The sequence below is a fragment of the Myotis daubentonii genome, chromosome 10 (genome assembly GCF_963259705.1).
Source record: "Myotis daubentonii chromosome 10, mMyoDau2.1, whole genome shotgun sequence".
NCBI classification, from domain to species: Eukaryota; Metazoa; Chordata; class Mammalia; order Chiroptera; family Vespertilionidae; genus Myotis; species Myotis daubentonii.
In genome coordinates, this window is record NC_081849.1 from 66,889,677 (window position 1) to 66,909,264 (window position 19,588).

Consider the following 19,588-nt stretch of genomic DNA (forward strand, 5'->3'; position numbering starts at 1 on the left):
GTGGGGGAGGGTCAGGGTGCGGAGAATGAGTGTCTAATGCATACAGGTATTGGGGGGTGCGTAGGTAAAACTGTCCTAGAATTAGACCAGTGATGCGAACCTTTTGAGCTCAGCATGTCAGCATTTTGAAAAACCCTAACTTAACTCTGGTGCCGTGTCACATATGGAAATTTTTTGATATTTGCAACCATAGTAAAACAAAGATTTATATTTTTGATATTTATTTTATATATTTAAATGCCATTTAACAAAGAAAAATCAACCAAAAAAATGAGTTTGCGTGTCACTTCTGACACGCGTGCCATAGGTTCGCCATCACTGAATTAGACAGTAGTGATGATGGCACAACCTTGCGAATATATTAAATATTACAGAGGCGAATTAAAAGGGTGAATTGTATGGCATATGCAGTTTAAAGCGAAAGTTTTAAAAAGCAGCACAGTGTGGAATTCCAGGGTTCTGAGTTACCATAAATGTGTCAGCGTCTGGTTGACTTTCAACATCTCTGCCATGCTCTCTGCCACTTCGTCGTTGAGTTCATTCTGGGTGAGCCTGGAGAGGAAAGGGGTGTTTACTTGGAGAGCCCTCCCTGGCACATGTTTCTAAAGGGGTTCTCAGCCTTTCGAAAGGACTCTGGCAATTACCAGAATATTCTCAGCGACGTGTTCCAGTGCAAGGCCTGCGCGAGGCTCTTTCCTCCTTCTGTGGAAATGCCGTTGGAAGCCAGACTAGGAAGGAAGACACGTGGGGAGGATTATTACATGAGGCTTTGGCTTCAGCAGCCAGAACAGCCAGGAGACTCTGGCTGGTGGCCCGGCTGCCTGGAGGCAGGAAGCCTCGCCGGCAGCCACCCAGGCGCTGCTGCTCCAGGGCACAGGCACAGAGCATGAGGTCAGGTGGGGACACTGGACATGGGGGAGACCGGGTCACTGGGCAGACCGGAGGCTGAGGCCTGGCCAGCTCTGCTTCAGGGGCTGACATCCTCATGAGAGCTGGAGAAGTCTCCTGTCCTCCCAGAGCAGGGACTGCCATTGTCCTGCCGTCTCAGATTCACTCCAGTGGCAGGAAGGACGCGAGCAGTGGGGGACGCCGAGGCTCTGAGGTTTGGCCAGAAGGACAAAGGGTCCCCTCTGTCCCAGCACCCGCCTTGAGAATGAGGAAGGGGCAGGAATCCGCTGCCCAGTGTTCCTCTCAGTTGTATCTGGACTTAAGAATTCCTCCCACCCCCACGGGGCATGGGGTCATGGACGAGGGGCTGGCAGTGTCCTCTGTCTCGACCTGGGGGGTGGTTATATGGGTGGGTGCCTGTGTCAAATCACCGAGCTGAACACAGAGTCATGGACTTTACTCATTTAATGTGATGTCTCCTATATGTCCATAGAAACATTTAAAAAGAAAAAAAAAATCACACACACACACACACACACACACACACACACACACACACACAAATACCTCTCTCAGTAGGAAAGCCAGCCGCCCTCTACCCCTCAGCTCCCCCCCTGCGACCCCAGGGACACACGAGTGACAGGCTGGCCCCTGGAGTCCACAGTGTCAGACACAGCAGTTACCTCAGGTTGGTCAAGCTGGGGTGGTTCCTCAGAGCCTCTGCGAAGGCCTTTGCTCCTTCATTGCCGATTTGATTGCCCCACATCCTGAGGGCAGAGGCAAGACAGTGAAAGGGAGCGCCTGCTCCCCCTGGCCTGCTGGTGGGGGCCACAGCGAGGCTGTCCACTTGCAGGCGGGCATTGCTGCTCCATCCCTGGAGCTGTGGCCTGGAGGCAAGTCCTACGCAAGCCCCTAGTGAGCTGTCAGCCCCTGGTGAGCCGTCAGCCCCATAGTGAGCTGTCAGCCTGTAGTGAGCTGTCAGTCCCGTAGTGAGCTGTCAGCCCCTAGTGAGCTGTCAGCCTGTAGTGAGCTGTCAGCCCCGTAGTGAGCCGTCAGTCCCGTAGTGAGCTGTCAGTCCCCTAGTGAGCTGTCAGCCCCTAGTGAGCTGTCAGCCCCTAGTGAGCCGTCAGCCCCTAGTGAGCCGTCAGCCTGTAGTGAGCTGTCAGTCCTGTAGTGAGCTGTCAGTCCCGCAGTGAGCTGTCAGTCCCGTAGTGAGCTGTCAGCCCCTAGTGAGCTGTCAGCCTGTAGTGAGCTGTCAGCCTGTAGTGAGCTGTCAGTCCTGTAGTGAGCTGTCAGTCCCGTAGTGAGCTGTCAGTCCCCTAGTGAGCTGTCAGTCCCGTAGTGAGCTGTCAGTCCCCTAGTGAGCTGTCAGCCCGTAGTGAGCTGTCAGTCCGTAGTGAGCTGTCAGTCCTGTAGTGAGCTGTCAGTCCCCTAGTGAGCTGTCAGTCCCCTAGTGAGCTGTCAGTCCCGTAGTGAGCTGTCAGTCCCCTAGTGAGCTGTCAGCCCGTAGTGAGCTGTCAGTCCGTAGTGAGCTGTCAGTCCTGTAGTGAGCTGTCAGTCCCCTAGTGAGCTGTCAGTCCCCTAGTGAGCTGTCAGTCCCGTAGTGAGCTGTCAGTCCCCTAGTGAGCTGTCAGCCCGTAGTGAGCTGTCAGTCCGTAGTGAGCTGTCAGTCCTGTAGTGAGCTGTCAGCCCCTAGTGAGCTGTCAGCCCCTAGTGAGCTGTCAGTCCGTAGTGAGCTGTCAGTCCTGTAGTGAGCTGTCAGCCTGTAGTGAGCTGTCAGCCTGTAGTGAGCTGTCAGTCCTGTAGTGAGCCGTCAGCCTGTAGTGAGCTATCAGCCTGGTAATGAGCTGCTTGGGGTTTCAGAGTCAAAGGGACCCGTCAGGATAAAGAGCGTTTCCCAGGCAGAAGCCAGTGGGGCCCCTGTGCCTCCCCACGGCTTGCCCAGCAGCCCTGTCGGTGTATTAGGAACAAGAAGACCAGCAGGTGCTCATGGACAGACCAGGCTGGGTTACACACACATGTGTGCAGTTGTCTCTACTCACCCGATTTCCATGATGGATTTGCTGTTCTTCACGGCCAGGGCGAGACACTTTCCTCCCTTGCTGGTTATCTGGTTTTTCCCCAGTCTGCAGAGAGAGTTGAGCCCATGTCAGCCTCCTGCTGGGAGGGGACTCAGTCACCCTCATCCCCAGCACAGAGCCCCTCTGGTCCCTCTTGGGGGAGTGGCCTTTCTCTGGGACCCACAGCAGCTATGCCTCACACTCCCACTCGGAAGGACCCAAAGGCCGGAGGAGACCAGTCAGGATTCCGCTCCAGGTGATGGTGACAATCTGCAGAAGCTCAGCGACCGGAGCGGTCCCCGGGGTTCTTTAAATGACCGCCGAGCGTCACTCCTTTCCATCAGCAGAGTAAGGAGGTGCTGGCGTCAGCCACAAATGGTCAAGGTGAGTGTCCCATCACCAGGGCTCCTCCAAGCCTGCTGCTCTGTCACCGGGAAAGGCAAGCTCTTCCTGGCAGCTAGATGGGTGCTGTGGTCTGAATGTGTGTGTCCTCCCAAAAGGCATGTTCCAAAATCCCCACCCCCAGGGTGATGGCATTAGGAGGTGGGCCTTTGGGAGGTGCTTAGGTCATGAGGATGGAGCCCTCAGGATTGGGGTTAGTGGCTTATAAAAGAGGCCCCTCTCCCCCTTTTCCACCAGGTGAGGACACAGCGAGGCCCCATCTATGGACCAGGAATCGGGCCCTCACCAGACACGTAATCTGCCACCACTTTGGTCTTGGACTCCCCAGCCTCCAGAACTGTAAGAAATGAATTTCGGGTGTTTATAAGCAGCCTAGCTTATGGTATTTTGTCATAGAAGCCTGAAGGGCCAGGCTGGTGTGGCTCAGTGGTTGAGTATCAACCAGGAAGTCACGGTTCGATTCCCGGTCAAGGCACATGTCCGGGTTGTGGGCTCAATCCCCCATGTGGGGCATGCAGGAGGCAGCCGATCAATGATTCTCTCTCATGATTGATGGTTCCATCTTTCTCCCTCTCTCTTCCTCTCTGAAATCAACTAATATCTATCTATCTAAATATATCTAGATATGTATACATATAGGTATATAGATATAGATAGATATAAACATATAGCTATTTATTAAAAAGCCCGAAGGGGAAAAGGAACTTCAAAAATGGAGATAGCTGCGGCCTTTCTTCCTGTTAATTAATGTCATTAAAATGCCAAGCTTTCCAGCCACCCACTGCAGGAGGTCCCTCCAAACTCCGAGCCTCACCCACAGTTGATAAATCCTGCACGTGGCCCGTTCGCCTGCCACACACACGTCTCCTAATTCACCAGTAAGGCCCCCAGGGAAGCAGAAGGCGGCTTTGGGGTGAGAGTCTTCATGGTGACATTTATGTTTTTGAATAAAGAGCCTGCCACGCCCGCCCCACTTACTTAAGATGTGTGAGGCCTTTGCACTCATCCAGGATGCTGGCGATGTACCCGGCTCCGACATCAGTGATCTGGTTGTTGTATAAGCTTCGAGAGAAAGCACAGTCAGAAAACATGAGGAGACCCGATGTCATCTTAATGAGCCCAGTTGTAAAAGCTGAGTATGTGCCGTCTGGGTTGAAAGAAGAAAGAAAGGGCACGTGGGGACCAGAGTTTGGGGCTCTGGGGCCTCACAGGCTGGGTTCAGAGCCGCTCTGCCGCTCTCCAGCTTTATGACCTGCGGCAAGTTCCTTAACACCTCTGTGCCTCAGTTTCTCCCTCTGTGATACTGGGGTGAGAATGACAGCTCCCCAACAGGGTTGTCATGAGGACCATGAGAGATCACTCCAAGCCCTCACACGTCACATAAGTGCTCAAGAAATGTCAGGCGATGGGTATTTTTAGATGAAGATACTGATGAGCATCTTGACGGGGGAAGCTTCTGAGTATCGGGACCTCCTCGGTGTCTGCTTTTCCGTCATTTTGCCACTTGATACCAATTCAACCAGCCGCCCCAAGAAGTGGGAAGTGGGAACTGCATGGACGCACAGAGCTCCGAGCTGAAGGGCAGCCACGCGTCTGTGCTCCCATGTCCTCGCTTTTCAGCTTAGGGAACCGAGGCCCAAAGAAGCTGATGGGCATCAACAGTGGCCGTGGGGCTGGCTGTGTGGGCCCACAGTCTCTTATCTCAAGCTCCAAAATGCCAGACTCTGAAAAAACAGTTTTTCGTCACTACTTTGGCAACTGATATGGAGCTGTTCACAGTCCGCATCCAACTGGCTTGAATAGTCATACACTTGGCTGCAGAAATATGAAAGGATTTAAAAAGGGGTTCCCGCCCAAGACCCCACTGGCCATGTCACCACTACTCAGCATGTGCATTGGATTCTGACCGCTGTCTTGCTTCCAGGGTTCTGGACATGGGATCATGGGCCAGAGCAGTGAAGCCTGATGAATAAACAGTATTCTAATGTTTAGAAAACGAGCCCTAGATACCTTCTCATTGCATCCCCCGGCCACCACGCGTAAAGCCACATGCCTATATTATTAGGATCCCAATGATACAGCCAGGAGGCTGAGGCCCAGCGTGATTTCTCCAGCGACTTGCTCCAAGAGTGGGCTGCTGGCTGGATCCAAAGCAGAACCCGGACTCCTGGTTCCCCGTCCAGTGCTCTTCCTGTGCCCTTGGCCATCAGTCCCAACCATCTGATCACTCACGGGAATGGCAGTCTCCTGCTGCTCTGCATTTTTACAAGAACCCTGTAGCCAGCCCAGGGCTCTTGAGAAATACGTACCCTAAATACGTCAGAATTTTGTACTTGGTCAGCTCTTCATATAGCACCTTGACCCCACTGTCAGTGACTTGGTTTACGCTGAGTCTGAAACAAAACAGCAGAGAAAGTTACACATCTGAGCAGCTGCTCGCTAGGAGGGAGCATTCACTCCACCAGGATGCAGAAGCCTCCAGGTCCTGGCCTTTTCCAGCCGTAAATGCCCCGAGAGAATGGCCAGAACAGTGAGCCACACAGCCCCCAAAGCGCCTGGTCATCGTGGGGCCGGCAGACCCACCCAGAGCCAGCCCATTGGCGGGGGGACACGTGAAGGTCACGTGCGGACAGCCTCCTCTGATATCCTGCGTTTGGGGGCAGCCTGGTGAGAAGGAGCCAATATGTAAACAAATGGTTGCGGCTGTGTTCCAATAACACTTCATCTACAAACACAGCCACACTAGGCCAAAAGTTGACCTTTTTATACACCTTGTAATAAGTAAAAGGCTGAGGAGGTAAAAGCTTGATTTTTAGGCCTCATCCAAATGACCAGGTCAGACACTCTGGGCCTCTCCCCCAGTGGTACCCACCTTGGTGCTGGGGCACAGTGTGCACCCACTTGCATTGCCATCCCATATCTATGCTTTCTTAGAAACATACTCCACCCCCCCCTTCTTTTTTTAGCTAGGCACATGTGATCAAGTTATGCCCAATGAAATCTAAGCAGAAGAACTCATTAGCAATAGCCGAGGAGACTTCTTCAAAAAATGAGGTGTGTCCTTCTTTGCCCTTCTTTCTTCCTGGTGGTTAGGATGTTGACTGAATGGCTGGAGCTTGTGCAGCCACCTTGGGCCAGGAGGTGGAAGTCAGGTAGTGGGGGGGCAGGTAGTGAGGGGGCAGGGTAGCAGGCAGAAGAGCCTGGGCTCCCGAGGCCATGGAAGCTCCCAAGCAGCCCAGAACTGCCCTCTGCTAGACTTTTGCATGAGAGACAAGTAAGCTTGCAAATTATTTAAACCACCACTATTTTGAGTTTTCCTCTCAGCATAAATTAACCCTAACTGATGCCCTCAGGGAGCTCAAAATGCTTCCCTGGGGTAACCCATTTCCTCCTGCTTTCCCCTTCACTGGTGGAGTTTTCATCTGATGAGAGGAGCACAGGGTGGCACTGAGTGTAAGACGCCTGAGGCTGCGGACGGAGAGATGCTGGCTGAGCGTAGAGAAAAGACGCAAGGCCTCCCAATTCCCAGGCCAGGGCAGCTTTGGGCTCCCTGTATCGCACTGTCCCCACACAGTTTATGCTGTGGTGCTGGTGTAACGGGCGCCCAGAAGCAATTCCAATCCCCTAGGCTCTCCAGAAATGCATGAGCCAAGTAAAGGAGAACTACCCCGCCCCCAGGAAAGATTTACAAGGTGTATACAGGAAGTGCTATTAGAAGAAAGCAGGCTGGCCTCCCTTTTCTATAGATATAAAAGCCTAAGAAACTGAATGACTGAACAACCGGTCGACAGGTCGCTATGACGCGCACCGACAACCAGGGGGCAGACGCTCAATGCAGGAGCTGCCCTCTGGTGGTCAGTGTGCTTCCACAGCCAACCTCCCCCTGGCCAGCCTGCCCAGATCGGCCCGATAGCCGGCCAGGCCGAGGGACCCCACCTGTGCACATATTCATGCACTGGGCCTCTAGTCTTTAAATAATCAAACAGGAAGCTAATCAAGAGTCAACAATAAGAGTCATTGTTTTTTACTGAGATCCCTGGAAGCTCAGGCTGCTGGCTTTGATCATGGGAAGTAACTAATGCTAACTAGCAAAAGTCTGCCTTTTCTGCAGTCGCAAACACGGGCTACCTTGGAGCCTCACATAAATCGTAAAGGGCAGGTTCTTTTTTATTCTGGCTCCGCCATGGCCCCGCTGTGTGACCTTGAACAACTTACTAATTTCTCTGTGCTTCTACCTCCTCCTTTGCCAAAATAAAGACAATAACAGTATCTACCTTACAAAATTGTGTTTCGGATTTTTTTAAAAAATTAAATGTATTTTATTTGTTTATTGTTTTTGAATTTATTGGGGTGTGTTAAGAGGATTAAATTAGGTAACATTTGTAATGACTTCATCTGCTCAATAAATGCTTGATTGATCTTACAGTTGACCTTTGAACAACATGGGTTTGAACTGTGCAGGTCCACTTATATGTGGATTGTTTTCAATAAACATATTGAAAAAATTGGGGGCATTTACAAAAATTTGAAAAACTCACAAACGTTATAGCCTAGAAATATTGAAAAAATTAAGAGAAAGATATATCATGAATGCATAAAATATATGTATTTTCTCTTATGACTTTAATAACATTTTTGTTTCTCTAGCTTACTTTAAGTATACAGTGTCTAATACATGTAACATACATAATATGTACAGGGGTGAGCAAAAGTAGATTTACCATTGATCACATGGAAAATAATACAATAATTAATAACAATACAATTATAAACTGTGTTTCGCATATGCACTACTGTAAACCTACTTCTGCCACATGCTGTGTTGATCAATTGTTTATGTTCTCGGTGAGGCTGCCAGGCTATTAGTAGTTAAGTGTTTGGGGAGTCAAAAGTTATAGTACGTGGATTTTTGGCTGCAGGATTTTTGTCAGCATCCCTAACCCCTGCGTTGTTCAAGGGTCAACTGGACTGCAGTTGCTAGGATACGAGCATCTCCTTTTCCAGATGAGGACACTGAGGCTCAGAGAGATTAAGCAACTTGTTCAAGGACACCCAGCCGATGCGGGTCTGCCTGACTTCAAAGCTTTGTTCCTTGGCCAAAGTCACCCCAATCAATTTAATAATAATAACTAATTAATTAATTAATTAATTAAAGCTTTGTTCCTTGCTCTCAGCCACCTGAGATAGAGAAGGTCTGGCAGTTCCAAGACCGGTGGTCGTGATTGGCAGGGTAATCCAGGAGACCCCACCCCACGACATTAGTCCTGGTGCCGCCTGGCCCGCCCCACCCCGGCCCGCCAGTGCTCCGAGTGCCCGGCGGCCTCACCTGATGACCGTGAGGCGGCTGAAGCAGGGCTGCAGCTCCCGCACGCCGTAGTCGTTGAGATTGTTGTTGTCCAGATCGAGGGCCAGCCGCTTGCGGAAGTGGTGCAGGACGAAGGAGAGGGCGCTGCAGTCGGCCGAGTAGGCGTTGCAGTAGGTCAGCTTGAGGTAGTCGGCGCAGATGCCCTTGGCCGCCAGCTGCCCCACCTTCTCGCTCTGCGTCTCGTAGATGCAGCGCAGCATCCAGATGAAGGTGGGCATGGCCTGCACCTGGTTGAAGCCCCCAGACCGAGTGCGGGGCAGGTTCCTCAGGTAGGTCCGCAGGCTGGCGAACAGGTGCGCCCACAGGGCCTTGCGCTTTCTCCTCAGGGCCGCGGCCGGCACCAGGTGTCGCAGGAGTTTCTGTTTGGCTTTGGACAACAGCCCGCACAGGAAGAGGTTGGTGAACCGAACGTGGTCCTTGTTCCTGAAGGGGTTGTCCCCCACCGGGTCGCGGGCCCCCAGGCACGGGAAGGGGAGGAAGGGGGCCGAGCAGGCCGCCACTGCTGCCTCCGCCGGAGGCACCCACTCCTGGAAGAACCTGAGCAGCGCCCGCGTGCCCGCCTTGGCGTCCACCACGAGGGAGAAGGCGGTGAAGAAGGCCTGGAGGGTGGTGTGGAAAAACTCATAGGACAGCTGGTCCTCTCCGAGGCCCGGCTCGGGCACGGCCCGCAGGAAGCCCAGCTGCAGGTCAGCCTCCCGCATGGCGGCGGCCTGGACCTCCTCCTGGCTGAAGACAAACAGGTCCCTCTCCATGCCCCAGCGGGCCAGCTGCCCCAGCGCGCGCAGGGTGGCCAGGCCGGCGCGGAGGGCCTCCGTCTGGCTCTGCGTGTTCCTCTGCACCAGGCTGGTGGGCTGCGTCCTGTTCAGGTGGACCTCGGTGACCAGCAGGAACACGTCGGTCAGGGTCACCGTGCAGTCGGGCAGCTCTGGGGGGCTGTCGAAGGCGCCGTGGAAATGCTGGAAGCAGCGGAAGATGATCCAGCAGAAGAGGGGCACGGCGCACAGGCTGCAGAGGTTGGGGTTGGCCTCCAGCTGGTCCAGCAGGCGGTCCTGCGTGGCCCGGGCGGGGAACATCCTCCTGGCGTAGGCCCGCAGGTGGCTGCGGGAGAAGCCCCGCAGCAGCACCTTCTTCCGAAGGAGCTGGCGCGGGATCTCGATGCCCGTGCGGGCCGTGAGCAGCTTGGTGGCCCCCTTGAGCAGCACCCCGCTGAGCAGGTTGGCCAGCAGGACCAGGGGGTGGGCCGGCTCCCAGGGCGACGAGGTGTCGGGCACGCGGCTCAGGTCGAAGTCCGAGTGGAGCTCGTCCAGGCCGTCGAAGGTGAAGAGGGCGGCCTGGGGGAAGCGCACCAGGAAGGCGAACACTTCCTCGGGGTCCTGCTCCGGGTAGCAGCAGTGCTTGAAGAGCAGGTCCTGCAGACTCAGCATGGCGCCCTCCTTGAAGCAGCTGAACATGCGGCAGCGGAAGTGGAAGGAGAACTTGAGCCGCGCGTCCAGCTGGCCGGCGGCCCAGAGGCTCTGCAGCCGCTGCAGCAGCATGGACTTGCCCACGCCTGCGTCGCCCGAGACGAAGATGGTCTCGCCCTGCTCGTTGAGGACGCCCGTGGAGTGGTCCAGGAGGTGGGCCAGGCTGCCCGGGCTGCCCAGGCTCTCGTTGCTGAAGCTGACCAGCTCCATGATGGTGTCCGTGTACACCTCCTCCAGCAGCACCTCCTCCTTCTGCGAGTAGCACAGGATGAACTTGGAGTCGCGGCCCAGCTGGTGTCGCAGCTTCTGGATGTACCTGCTCACTGGAGGGGGGTGGGGTGGATGGGGTACCCACATCCGGGGGTAGGGGTGGAGGTGAGGGTGGTGAGGGAGCCCAGGAGAGGTGGAGGCAGAGAGAGAGAGAGAGAAGCAGAGACCAAGCAATCAACCAGGGAGGCTGCAGGAGAAACAAGCACACAGATAACCCCACAGCCTGGACCCTGAGGCCAAGGGCCAAGATGCCGCAAATGCAGGCCCTGAAGACACTCGGGGAGCCAGAGCTCCAGGATCTGTAGGTCGTCAGCCTGAACAGCTCTGCCTGACCTCAGACTTAGCCAGCCAGAGTGTGACGGCTTCAACTGGGCCCAGAGTCTGGGACAGGCTCCCTGGTCCTCTGCACAAGTGGTCATTTTTAAAACTCCAGCTAAAAACTGAAGCTCCCTCACATTCCAGGGCCAGGCCCCGGGGCCCTGTTTGACTAGCTAGACTCTAGCAGCGGTTCTCAATGTGTGGGTCGTGACCATCGGAAAACACATATAGCATATCAGATATTTACATGACGATTCACAACAGTAGCAAAATTACAGTTATGAAGTAGCAACAAAAATAATTTTATGGTTGGGGGTCACCACAACATGAGGAACTGTATTAAAGGGTCGCAGCATTAGGAAGGTTGAGAACCACTGAGCTAGAGCCAGACCCCATGGAAACCCGTGCTGCTGAGAAATTGCCCTGACCTTTCTATGGCTTACTGTGCTGCTCTGGAAGCAACTCGTAGTCTCACAAAATCACATGCCAAGACTTTTGGTGATGAAATGAGCACTGGATGCTACTCTGGGTGACAAAGGAGCTGCGTCTCCTCTGAGTCACCCCCAGTGAGTAAAGGGAGGTGAAAGCAGCCTTCTCACCCTAGGAAGGGCACACCAGCCCTGTTCCCAGAGACCTGGGCCGCACTGATGTTTAGCATGTGCCCCAGGGTGACCCCTCTGCCTGCCCCAGGGGCGCAGACGCAGTGACATGCTTACATGGCGCCATGCTCGCAGCAAACCAGAGCTCAGAAATGGGGCTCACACCAGAAGGGAGGTGGTCCTTCCCCACACTCAAGGTGTCCCGGGCCCTGGCATCCAGCACACCGCCCTGGCACATTAACAGCTGTTGCCTAAGGGGGTGCCACGGTGCTTTGCAAATAAGGACTGGCAGTCAGGGGTGACAAAAGAATACGTTGCCTAGAATCAAACCTGGAAAGATGTTTAAAAAGGAGGAAAATGCAACCTTAAACTTGTGCAACTATGAGAATAGGAAGAGAGCAAGAGGTCAGAACAGAGGCATTCCCCACTTCCACAGGCCCCTGCACAGAGCAGACCAGCTGCCTGTGGTCACTTCCATGACAGCCCCCCTGGACTGCACGTGGGCGACAGGGACAGCTCTCCTTTGCTATAAGGAGCACAGCACCCGGGCAGGAAGGCAGGGCTGGCCATGGTGGACCAGCTTCGTGTCCTCTTGAGCCTACAGCCTTTTCAAACCTTGGGCTGTGTGCTTGGTGTCTGCAGTCCACAGACACCGCCCCCCCCCCCCCGCCCCCCAATATACACACACACACACACACCCGGTCCCAGCTGACTCATACCTGGATCAGTGTTGACAACAGTTTTGCTCTGAATGAGCTTGGAAGGGGTGAAGCCGATCTCCATCAGCCAGGGTCTGAGGTCCACATAAGCATCTGCGAGTCGCTGGAGCACGAAGAGGAGGAACTCGGACACCTCCTCGCCCTTGCTCTGTACCAGGTCCAGAATCTTGCGCACCTGGTGGCGGCACAAGCATGAGAGCATGAGCGTGGCCCTAGGGGTGCGCACCCATCGGAAAGGCCCACAGCTCTTACTACAGCCTGGGGCTTGACCATCCAGCCAGCCAGAGGAGATGCTATGCATCGAAGGCCTAGAATCTGTGGACTGGGCCACCTTAGCGGGAAATAAAGCCACACAGCTCTACAAAACCAGGAGGCTCCCGTGGGCCTAAAAGTAAGGTTAGACTCACAGCTAGAGCTGTGCCCACCTCTGCACTGTGCTCTGTGTCTCCTTTTCTCTCTTAAACTAACACCACTGCTCTCTAGGAATGCGTCTCAGGGGAGATAGTCACCCCTTTGGCATATGAGGTGGGCACTGGGCCAACCCGCCAGGGTACAGTAGACCCCCATGTAAGTTATACCGTTAGAAAGGCTTTTTATATTATTAAAACCTAGAGGCCCGGTGCATGAAAATTGACGCACTGAGGGGGGTCCCTCAGCCCAGCCTGCCCCCTCTCACAGTCCAGGAGCCCTCAGGGGCGGGAGGCAACACAGCAATCAGGGGAAGGCGACGCCCCCATCACACCTCTGCTGCTGCCACTGCTGGCAGCGCAAGCCTCAGCCAGCCCTGGTTACCTGCACCTCGGGCGGCCCTGGGTGGCTGGGGGGGCTGAGGGGACCGGGGGACTTTGGAGGTAGGCATGCAGAGTGGCTGAGGGGACTGGGCACCACCATCTTGTGGCTGTAGGCGCCGCCATCTTTGAGGGCAGGGCAGTCAATTAGCATATTCCCTCCTTATTGGCTGTAGGTGCCGCCATCTTCAAGGATGGGGCAGCAATTAGCATATTCCCTCCTTATTGGCTGTGGGCGCTGCCATCTTTGAGGAGCGGGATAGTCAATTAGCATATTCCCTCCTTATTGGCTGATCTCTGCGACAGCATGAGGGTAAATTAGCATATTCCCTCTTCATTAGATAGGGTGAAGGGGGGAAATTACAATAGTGAGCTACTGTGCTTTCCCAGAAACCCTTCAGGTCTCTTCTGAGTCCAGCAGGCTCGCGTGGCAAACGGGTCTGTCACTCCTCTAAGCAGGGAGGAGTGTGGGGTCTTGCCAGTTTTATTTTTCAGGTGACACAAGGCTGGAGTGAAACGAAGGGCTGTTCAGACTTCCCACAGGGGAGTGGGGAGAATTCTTTACTGTGGACCTGGCTTCGACTGCAGTCATCCGGACCAGAGGGCCATGCTGAGTCTCAGCAGCGAGCGCTTCCCACGTTGAAAGGCCTGATCAGGGGTGGGGAACGTCCGCCCACAGGCCGTATGAGGCCCACGGAGTCATTTGGTCTGGCCCTGCCCAGGCAGTAGGGGCGAGTTAATTAAATGTGTGACCAAATAGAGCAGGCTGATTTTTAAGTTGATAATTCTATATTATCAGCCAGCAAATGATGCTATAACTATCCAAGTGGCCCCTGGCAGAAATAGGTTCCCCGCCCTGCAACGTGCAGCTGGTGCTCTATGCTTGTTTTCTTTCTCCCTTCTACTCAAAGTGAAGTTAAGCATGGGCTGGTGGGGGGCCAATGCGCACGGCCAGAAGAGGGATGGGCGGCTGCACTTGACATGAACACAGAGATACAACACGTAGTTGTGTAACAAGCCCATCAGGCAAGGCCTTATGTTCTAGAAATGACTGCGGTGGGAAATTCTGCCCAACGTACTTGGCATCCTGACAAGGCCATCCCTCCCCCCCTCCCCCCCCCAGTCCCCATCCCCAGCACCTTGTCGGGCTGCGTGGGGCAGGCGCCCACGATCTCCGCATCTTCGGCCGAGAAGTACTCATTCTCCAGCAGGTTGTCCACCAGACACTGCGTGCTGCGGATGTGAGCGACCAGCAGTTCACGGTTGGTTTTCAACAACTTAATGTGGGAGTGAAGAGGCTCCGACAGGGCTGTGTCCATCTCACCGCGGTCCCGCTTCTCCATGGTTAAAGCGGCAAGTGGCCCCGGGTCCCAGGTTCATCCTGGCTGCACGTGTCTTCCCGGCGGAGGACAATCGGGACCCAGGGCCCCTGCCTCTCAGTGCGGCCCCTGAAGGCATGAACGCAATCACCAAGGAGGCCTGGGCCAAACGGTCCCTCCCTCTCTTCTGGTGTCGGACCATGTCTACCCAGAGCAGGCGGGAGGCATGCTCACACAGCGACCTGAGGCCACGGCAGAAAACATCCTCACTGAAATGCGTCCACTGGGGGTGCCATTGCTAAGGTGGGTGATCAGAGGTAAACAGGCCTTTCTGTTGGCTTGTCTTAGCATAACTTTTAAATGGTTATTTTTATTTTAAAGTGTGCCTCAATCCTAGACGAGAATAGAGATGAAAAAGTATATTATTTTCCATAAAAAGGTGAACTGGGACTGGGACTGGGAGCCTCTTCAATACCATAAAAAGTCGGTTCACACCTATTTTGTATGTTACATGTATTATATATATGTTCTTAAAAAGTAAGTGAGAGAAAAGAAAATACTGTTAAGAAAATCATAAGGAAGAGAAAATACACTTATTTACTGGGAAAAAAAATCTGCCTATAAGTGGACCGGCGCAGCTCAAGCTCATGTTGCTCAAGGGCCCTTGGTACCTGTGTTTCCTGTACCTTTCCCATCATGGCGTGTTTCTTGGAACCACCGAGACCCTCTTCTGCACTGCAGAAGCTGGTTTCTGACAGATGCTCTGCTCACCTGGTTTTCAGTTTATCAGGAAGAGTGAGACCCACCCACCAGCCCTTGCTCTGTGAAAGCCCCGCAACTGGGAAATCCCATGCGCCAAACGGAGGATCAAATGATGCTCAATGGTAGCACCTTCCTTGGCCAGGCCCTGCCTGCCTGAGCCACCAAGGCAAACCTGAGAGCCTTCGCCAGCTGCCAATCACACGACAAGATGCTGTCACCAAGGGGACCGAGGCAGGCGGGCCTGGGTGCTGGGGAGCCTCCAGGAGGTGGTGGGCCCTGCCACCCTCTCCTGAGGGCTGTGTTGCTAGGGGACCCCAGCAGGGCACAGAGTGATCGGAGCTCACACCGAGTAAGCGTGCTGCTGGGCCCAGCACGGGTCTAATGCTCCTCTCGCTGGGAGAGGCAGGATAACACTGGTCTCTACATCGGCCCAGCTCATCAGCCAGTTAACCATCCTCCCCGTGCCTCAGTTTCCTCACAATGAGAATCCCTACCTCCAAGGGTTCCTGTAAGGACTAAGTTAATATTCACCAGGTGTGCCGACCGGTTTGGCTCAGTGGATGGAGTGTCGGCCTGCGGACTGAGGGGTCCCGGGTTCGATTCCGGTCAAGGGCATGTACCTGGGTTGTGGGCACTTCCCCAGTGGGGGATGTGCAGGAGGCAGCTGATCGATGTTTCTCTCTCATCGATGTTTCTAACTCTCTATCTCTCTCTCTTCCTCTCTATAAAAAATCAATAAAATATATTTAAAAAAAAAATATTCACCAGGTGCCTAGATCAGGGCTGGCCTACAGCAAATACTCAGTAACTCTCACCTCATTTAATCTTCAATCACTCCGTCCTTAGGATAGCCGTAGGTGGTCACTGGTCCTGTTGGTTTACAAACCAGGAAACTGAGGCACACAGAGGTTAAGAAGCTCCCTCCCTGCGCTCACAGGGTTTACAGTCCGGCAGGGCAGACAGTGTGGTGAGCATAGGCGATGGATGAGAAATGGACGGAGAGGGCCAGGGCATCCATAGCTCTACCTCGGCTGCCTTGTCCCCCTGGAGCCCTCTGTAGTGGAAGGGAGAGGTGAGTAGAGCCCTTGTCTTTTAGGGAACTTGAACTTGAGACATCCAGAGAGTCCCAATAGCCCCTAACACTCCAGTGGTGGGTCAAGGTCGCCCACTGCTGAGGGACATAGTCTCCAGGTCACCCAGACCTGCCAACCCTTCTCCCGGATGTCAAGGGTCGTTTCCGACTCTCCTCACAGCCTCCTCAGACCGTTTGCCATGAAGAAGATAGTGACACCCTGTGTGTTGCCAGGAACCACTTGGATATTCAAGGACAAAGTGGTGAGGGGAACAGCACGGCCTCCCCACTCGCCAGCTGCCCCCTGGCAATCGACCAGGAAGCTAGCCGTGGGCACACGCCACGCAGCACGGACAGAGCTGCACACAGGACACGTCGCACCGTGGATCACCTCGAGTGGGTCCTGCTTTCCCTGCTGCACAGCCCACCCCAACATCAGCTCACTTATGCTCCCAGGCTCCAGAGACCCAACAAACTGAGCCACCATTCTTCAGGGAACCCTGTCTCTCCTGGTTGGCTTTTGTCTTTTGTGGGATTTTCTTTTTTTAATCTATTCCTTTTCCTTGTTTTGTTTTCCATCTCTTCACCTGGAACACAAGTCCAGGTCCGTATGCCTCTGCCATACCAGAAACGAAGAGTGCCCTCCGGAGAAAAGTTAGCAGATGGATGAGGCTACAGTTATTATTTGAAGCTTTTAAGCTCCATTAACACTCATTTTCTTGAAGTATCTGAAAGCACTTAATTCCTCAGAATTTCCAAGCAGATTCGAAGTCTCTCTCAATCTCTCCTCTCCTTTTTGCTCTGCCTCCCCGCTCTCTCCCTCCATCTCTCTGTCTCCTTTTCTCTCTTCTTAACGTACCGGATAGCCTGCACTCCGGACACAGACGCTGTCACCCTGACTACAAAGAAAGGCACACAGAGCCGACGGGGCCAGACACTGACAGAACACAGACAGCCTTTCCCAGCTGCCGGGCCTTCTGGGAAGCCACGTGCCTGGCTCATTTCTCAGAGCCAAGCATGTCTTTCTGGTCAATAAACTCTGCTGAGTGCATGCAGGCCAGCCCCGCCCTAGTCTGCCAAAACCACAGACTTCTGGAATAGAACGGAGTGCTGCCCAACACCCCCATTTCAGAGACGAGGAAACTGAGGCCTGGGAAGGGCCGAGGCCTGTCTGGATCAACTAGAGCTGGAGCCCAGGTCTCAAGTGCTTCTTCTGCTTCCCTCTGGTTAGAGGAGCTCCCTCAGCAGCTGAGGGTGTCATACCCCCCTCCCTCACCCCCAGCAGAGAGGCCGATGGGAAGGGGGCACGGACAGGGACTCTACCTCACCCTGTGCCTCCCTCAGCCTCTCTCTCCCGCTGGAAGCTCCCAGGACACTTTATCCCCCCCTTCTCAGAGGATGTGGTACTTTCTTTCCTAAATTCCCCCTTCTCACCGATGGGTGGTGGCAGTGAGGACAAAGACTCTAGGACCAGGAGACCCGGTTCCAATCACCTGCTGTGTGATTTGCACAAATGACAGCACCCTCCTGGGCTTCAGTGCTCTTACCCGCAAAATGCAGAGAATAACAGCGCCTACCTCGTGGGACCCCGTGGGGATTGATTCATGAGTGAATACACACACGGCCCTCAGAACAGCGCGGTCACATTGCATGCACTTGGCACGAGCAAGGAGCAGGTGGTCTAGGCCAGGACGTCCGTCTGCTTCATTGTTGAGGCCCAGCATTTGACTATGAGGGACAGCATCCAGCTGGCTAGTCACTGTATCTCCAGCAGAGATGCGGAGGAAGCCAGATAAAAAAGGGTCAACTGAACGAACCTGGCACAGGGCACTGCCACGGCAGGTGCCTCGTCGGTGCCCGCCAAGGAATCTGTAGGTTTCCAGAGCTCGTAGGCTCTCAGGGAGGGTTTACTTAATTTACTGAGTTTACTCCTGGATAATTTCCGATGTGCAGGCCCCAGTCGTTTCACTGCTCCAAGTTTAACAAGTTTGCCCAGAGCCCAGCTCTCAACTTCCAGAGCACCGTCCTGGCACGGAAGCCCTCCTGCTCTGGGACAGTGGCTCACACAGTGCCTTCCGGGGCTGCTATGTCCTTGTTGACTGCCATTTTCCTGGGGTTGTCAGGTTTTGAAAACCAAAGCTCCAAAAACACCCTGCTTGGTGGTACTCATCTCTGAGGGACCGGAGAATACAGACACCTTAATGAAGACAGACGGCCGCGCTTGGAACCAGATCCGGTCTGGAGCTCTGTAAGTGGATGTAAGTGCTTCTGCGGAGGAAAGGGCTGCACGGCCACAGGCCCGGAAGCCAGGGGACATCCGGAGATCGCACTGAGGACCGACACAGAGCGTGTCTGAGGTTTCTCAAGTGAAAGGCACTCCGCAAGAACAACATACATTAGTCACCTCAGAGGCTGGCGGTGAACTTGGCCTTGGGTACATAAACACTCTGCTGATTGCTGGCCGAGACGCTGAGCCCGAAACTGATTCTCCCCACTTGTGTGTGTGTCCGCACTCAGGAAACGGTCTGGGACACAGAGGACCCCGCAGCTTGGCCAGAGGGTACCTGTGACGTGCCGGGGCAGCTCCAAGGGGCACTGAGAGGTTGGGAAGATGCCAAGTTCTCCCGAGGTGGCACACCGTGGGCCTGGACCGCCCCGTGGGGTGCTGTGGTAGGAGCAGGCCGCCCAGCCAGCCGAGACACACCCGACCTGCCGCTGCCTCTCACTCTGTGACCTGACAACGACTTCCCAGGAGCGAGGGGGAACGGGGCGTGTGGGCCCCTCCACACCAGCGGGCACGCTCCGTGGGTTCTCGGCCCCTCGCCATTCGGAGGTTTTTTCTGTGCCCTGAAAGCCCCAAATAAAGAATTTTTTCCTCTAAACCCTGTACCTTTCAAGTGTATGCAAGTTCCCCGGTGAGCACTGGGGTGTAAGGAAGAGGGTGATGAGCAAGGGACTTTTTAAAAGGTGGCGAGTGTGCGTGGAAAAGTCCCCCGCACCTCTGATGGGATGGTGTTTAAATGCTGTTGTGCCCATCTGAGCCCCGTCCCGGGAACTGCCAACCCCAGTTTCTGTCTTCCCAAATACCCCACACACCTTTCTGGGGGAAGGTACGTTTTATTTCAAATGACATTTATCTGAGAATAAACATCATAATCCACTTTCATAACATCAGTTGATGCCAGTATCAGGTTCCCCCACCCTACCCCACCCAGCGGCTATTAGCTCATCCAGTGTAAGCAACGGCTGAGGTTAAAAGTTGCAAATCTGGGTGGATTCATAAACAGGAAGCTCTTTGGAAGTGGGGCCCTGTGTCCAGAAACAGCTCTACAAAGCGCATCAATAAGCACGCCTGCCAGTCAGTGACAGGAGCTGAGCGCAGAGGCTGGGGGACTCCCTGAGCGCCGCTTCAGTGCCTAGCAAATGGGAGCCTGTTTCAAATCCTGGGAGCAGCACTTGCTGTCCGGTGACTTGGGGCTAGTTGGTTAGCCTCATTGTGCCTCAGTTGTCCCATCTGTAAAATGGGGAAAATGATAGCTACTGCATAGGATTGTTGGAAAGAT

General features: G+C 54.3%; 1 protein-coding gene across 6 annotated transcripts in view; it reads right to left on the reverse strand.

Annotated features, from left to right (window-relative positions):
* Nucleotides 1-19,588, reverse strand: part of NOD1 (nucleotide binding oligomerization domain containing 1) — a 29,732-nt gene that overhangs the window by 6,154 nt on the left and 3,990 nt on the right. For 3 of the 6 annotated variants that reach the window (XM_059712677.1, XM_059712679.1, XM_059712681.1), the window contains exons 2-10: nucleotides 14,012-14,320; nucleotides 12,085-12,259; nucleotides 8,677-10,501; nucleotides 5,660-5,743; nucleotides 4,329-4,412; nucleotides 2,931-3,014; nucleotides 1,572-1,655; nucleotides 645-728; nucleotides 469-552 (exon numbers count right to left, since the gene is read on the reverse strand). In XM_059712677.1, coding sequence (XP_059568660.1) covers nucleotides 469-552; nucleotides 645-728; nucleotides 1,572-1,655; nucleotides 2,931-3,014; nucleotides 4,329-4,412; nucleotides 5,660-5,743; nucleotides 8,677-10,501; nucleotides 12,085-12,259; nucleotides 14,012-14,215 — 2,708 coding nt within the window. In that variant the 5' untranslated portion in view covers nucleotides 14,216-14,320. Of the gene's footprint in view, nucleotides 1-468; nucleotides 553-644; nucleotides 729-1,571; nucleotides 1,656-2,930; nucleotides 3,015-3,636; nucleotides 3,688-4,328; nucleotides 4,498-5,659; nucleotides 5,744-8,676; nucleotides 10,502-12,084; nucleotides 12,260-14,011; nucleotides 14,321-14,425; nucleotides 14,585-19,588 lie in introns of those variants that run through there. The other 3 variants (XM_059712680.1, XR_009454791.1, XR_009454792.1) reach the window with 3 other exon arrangements.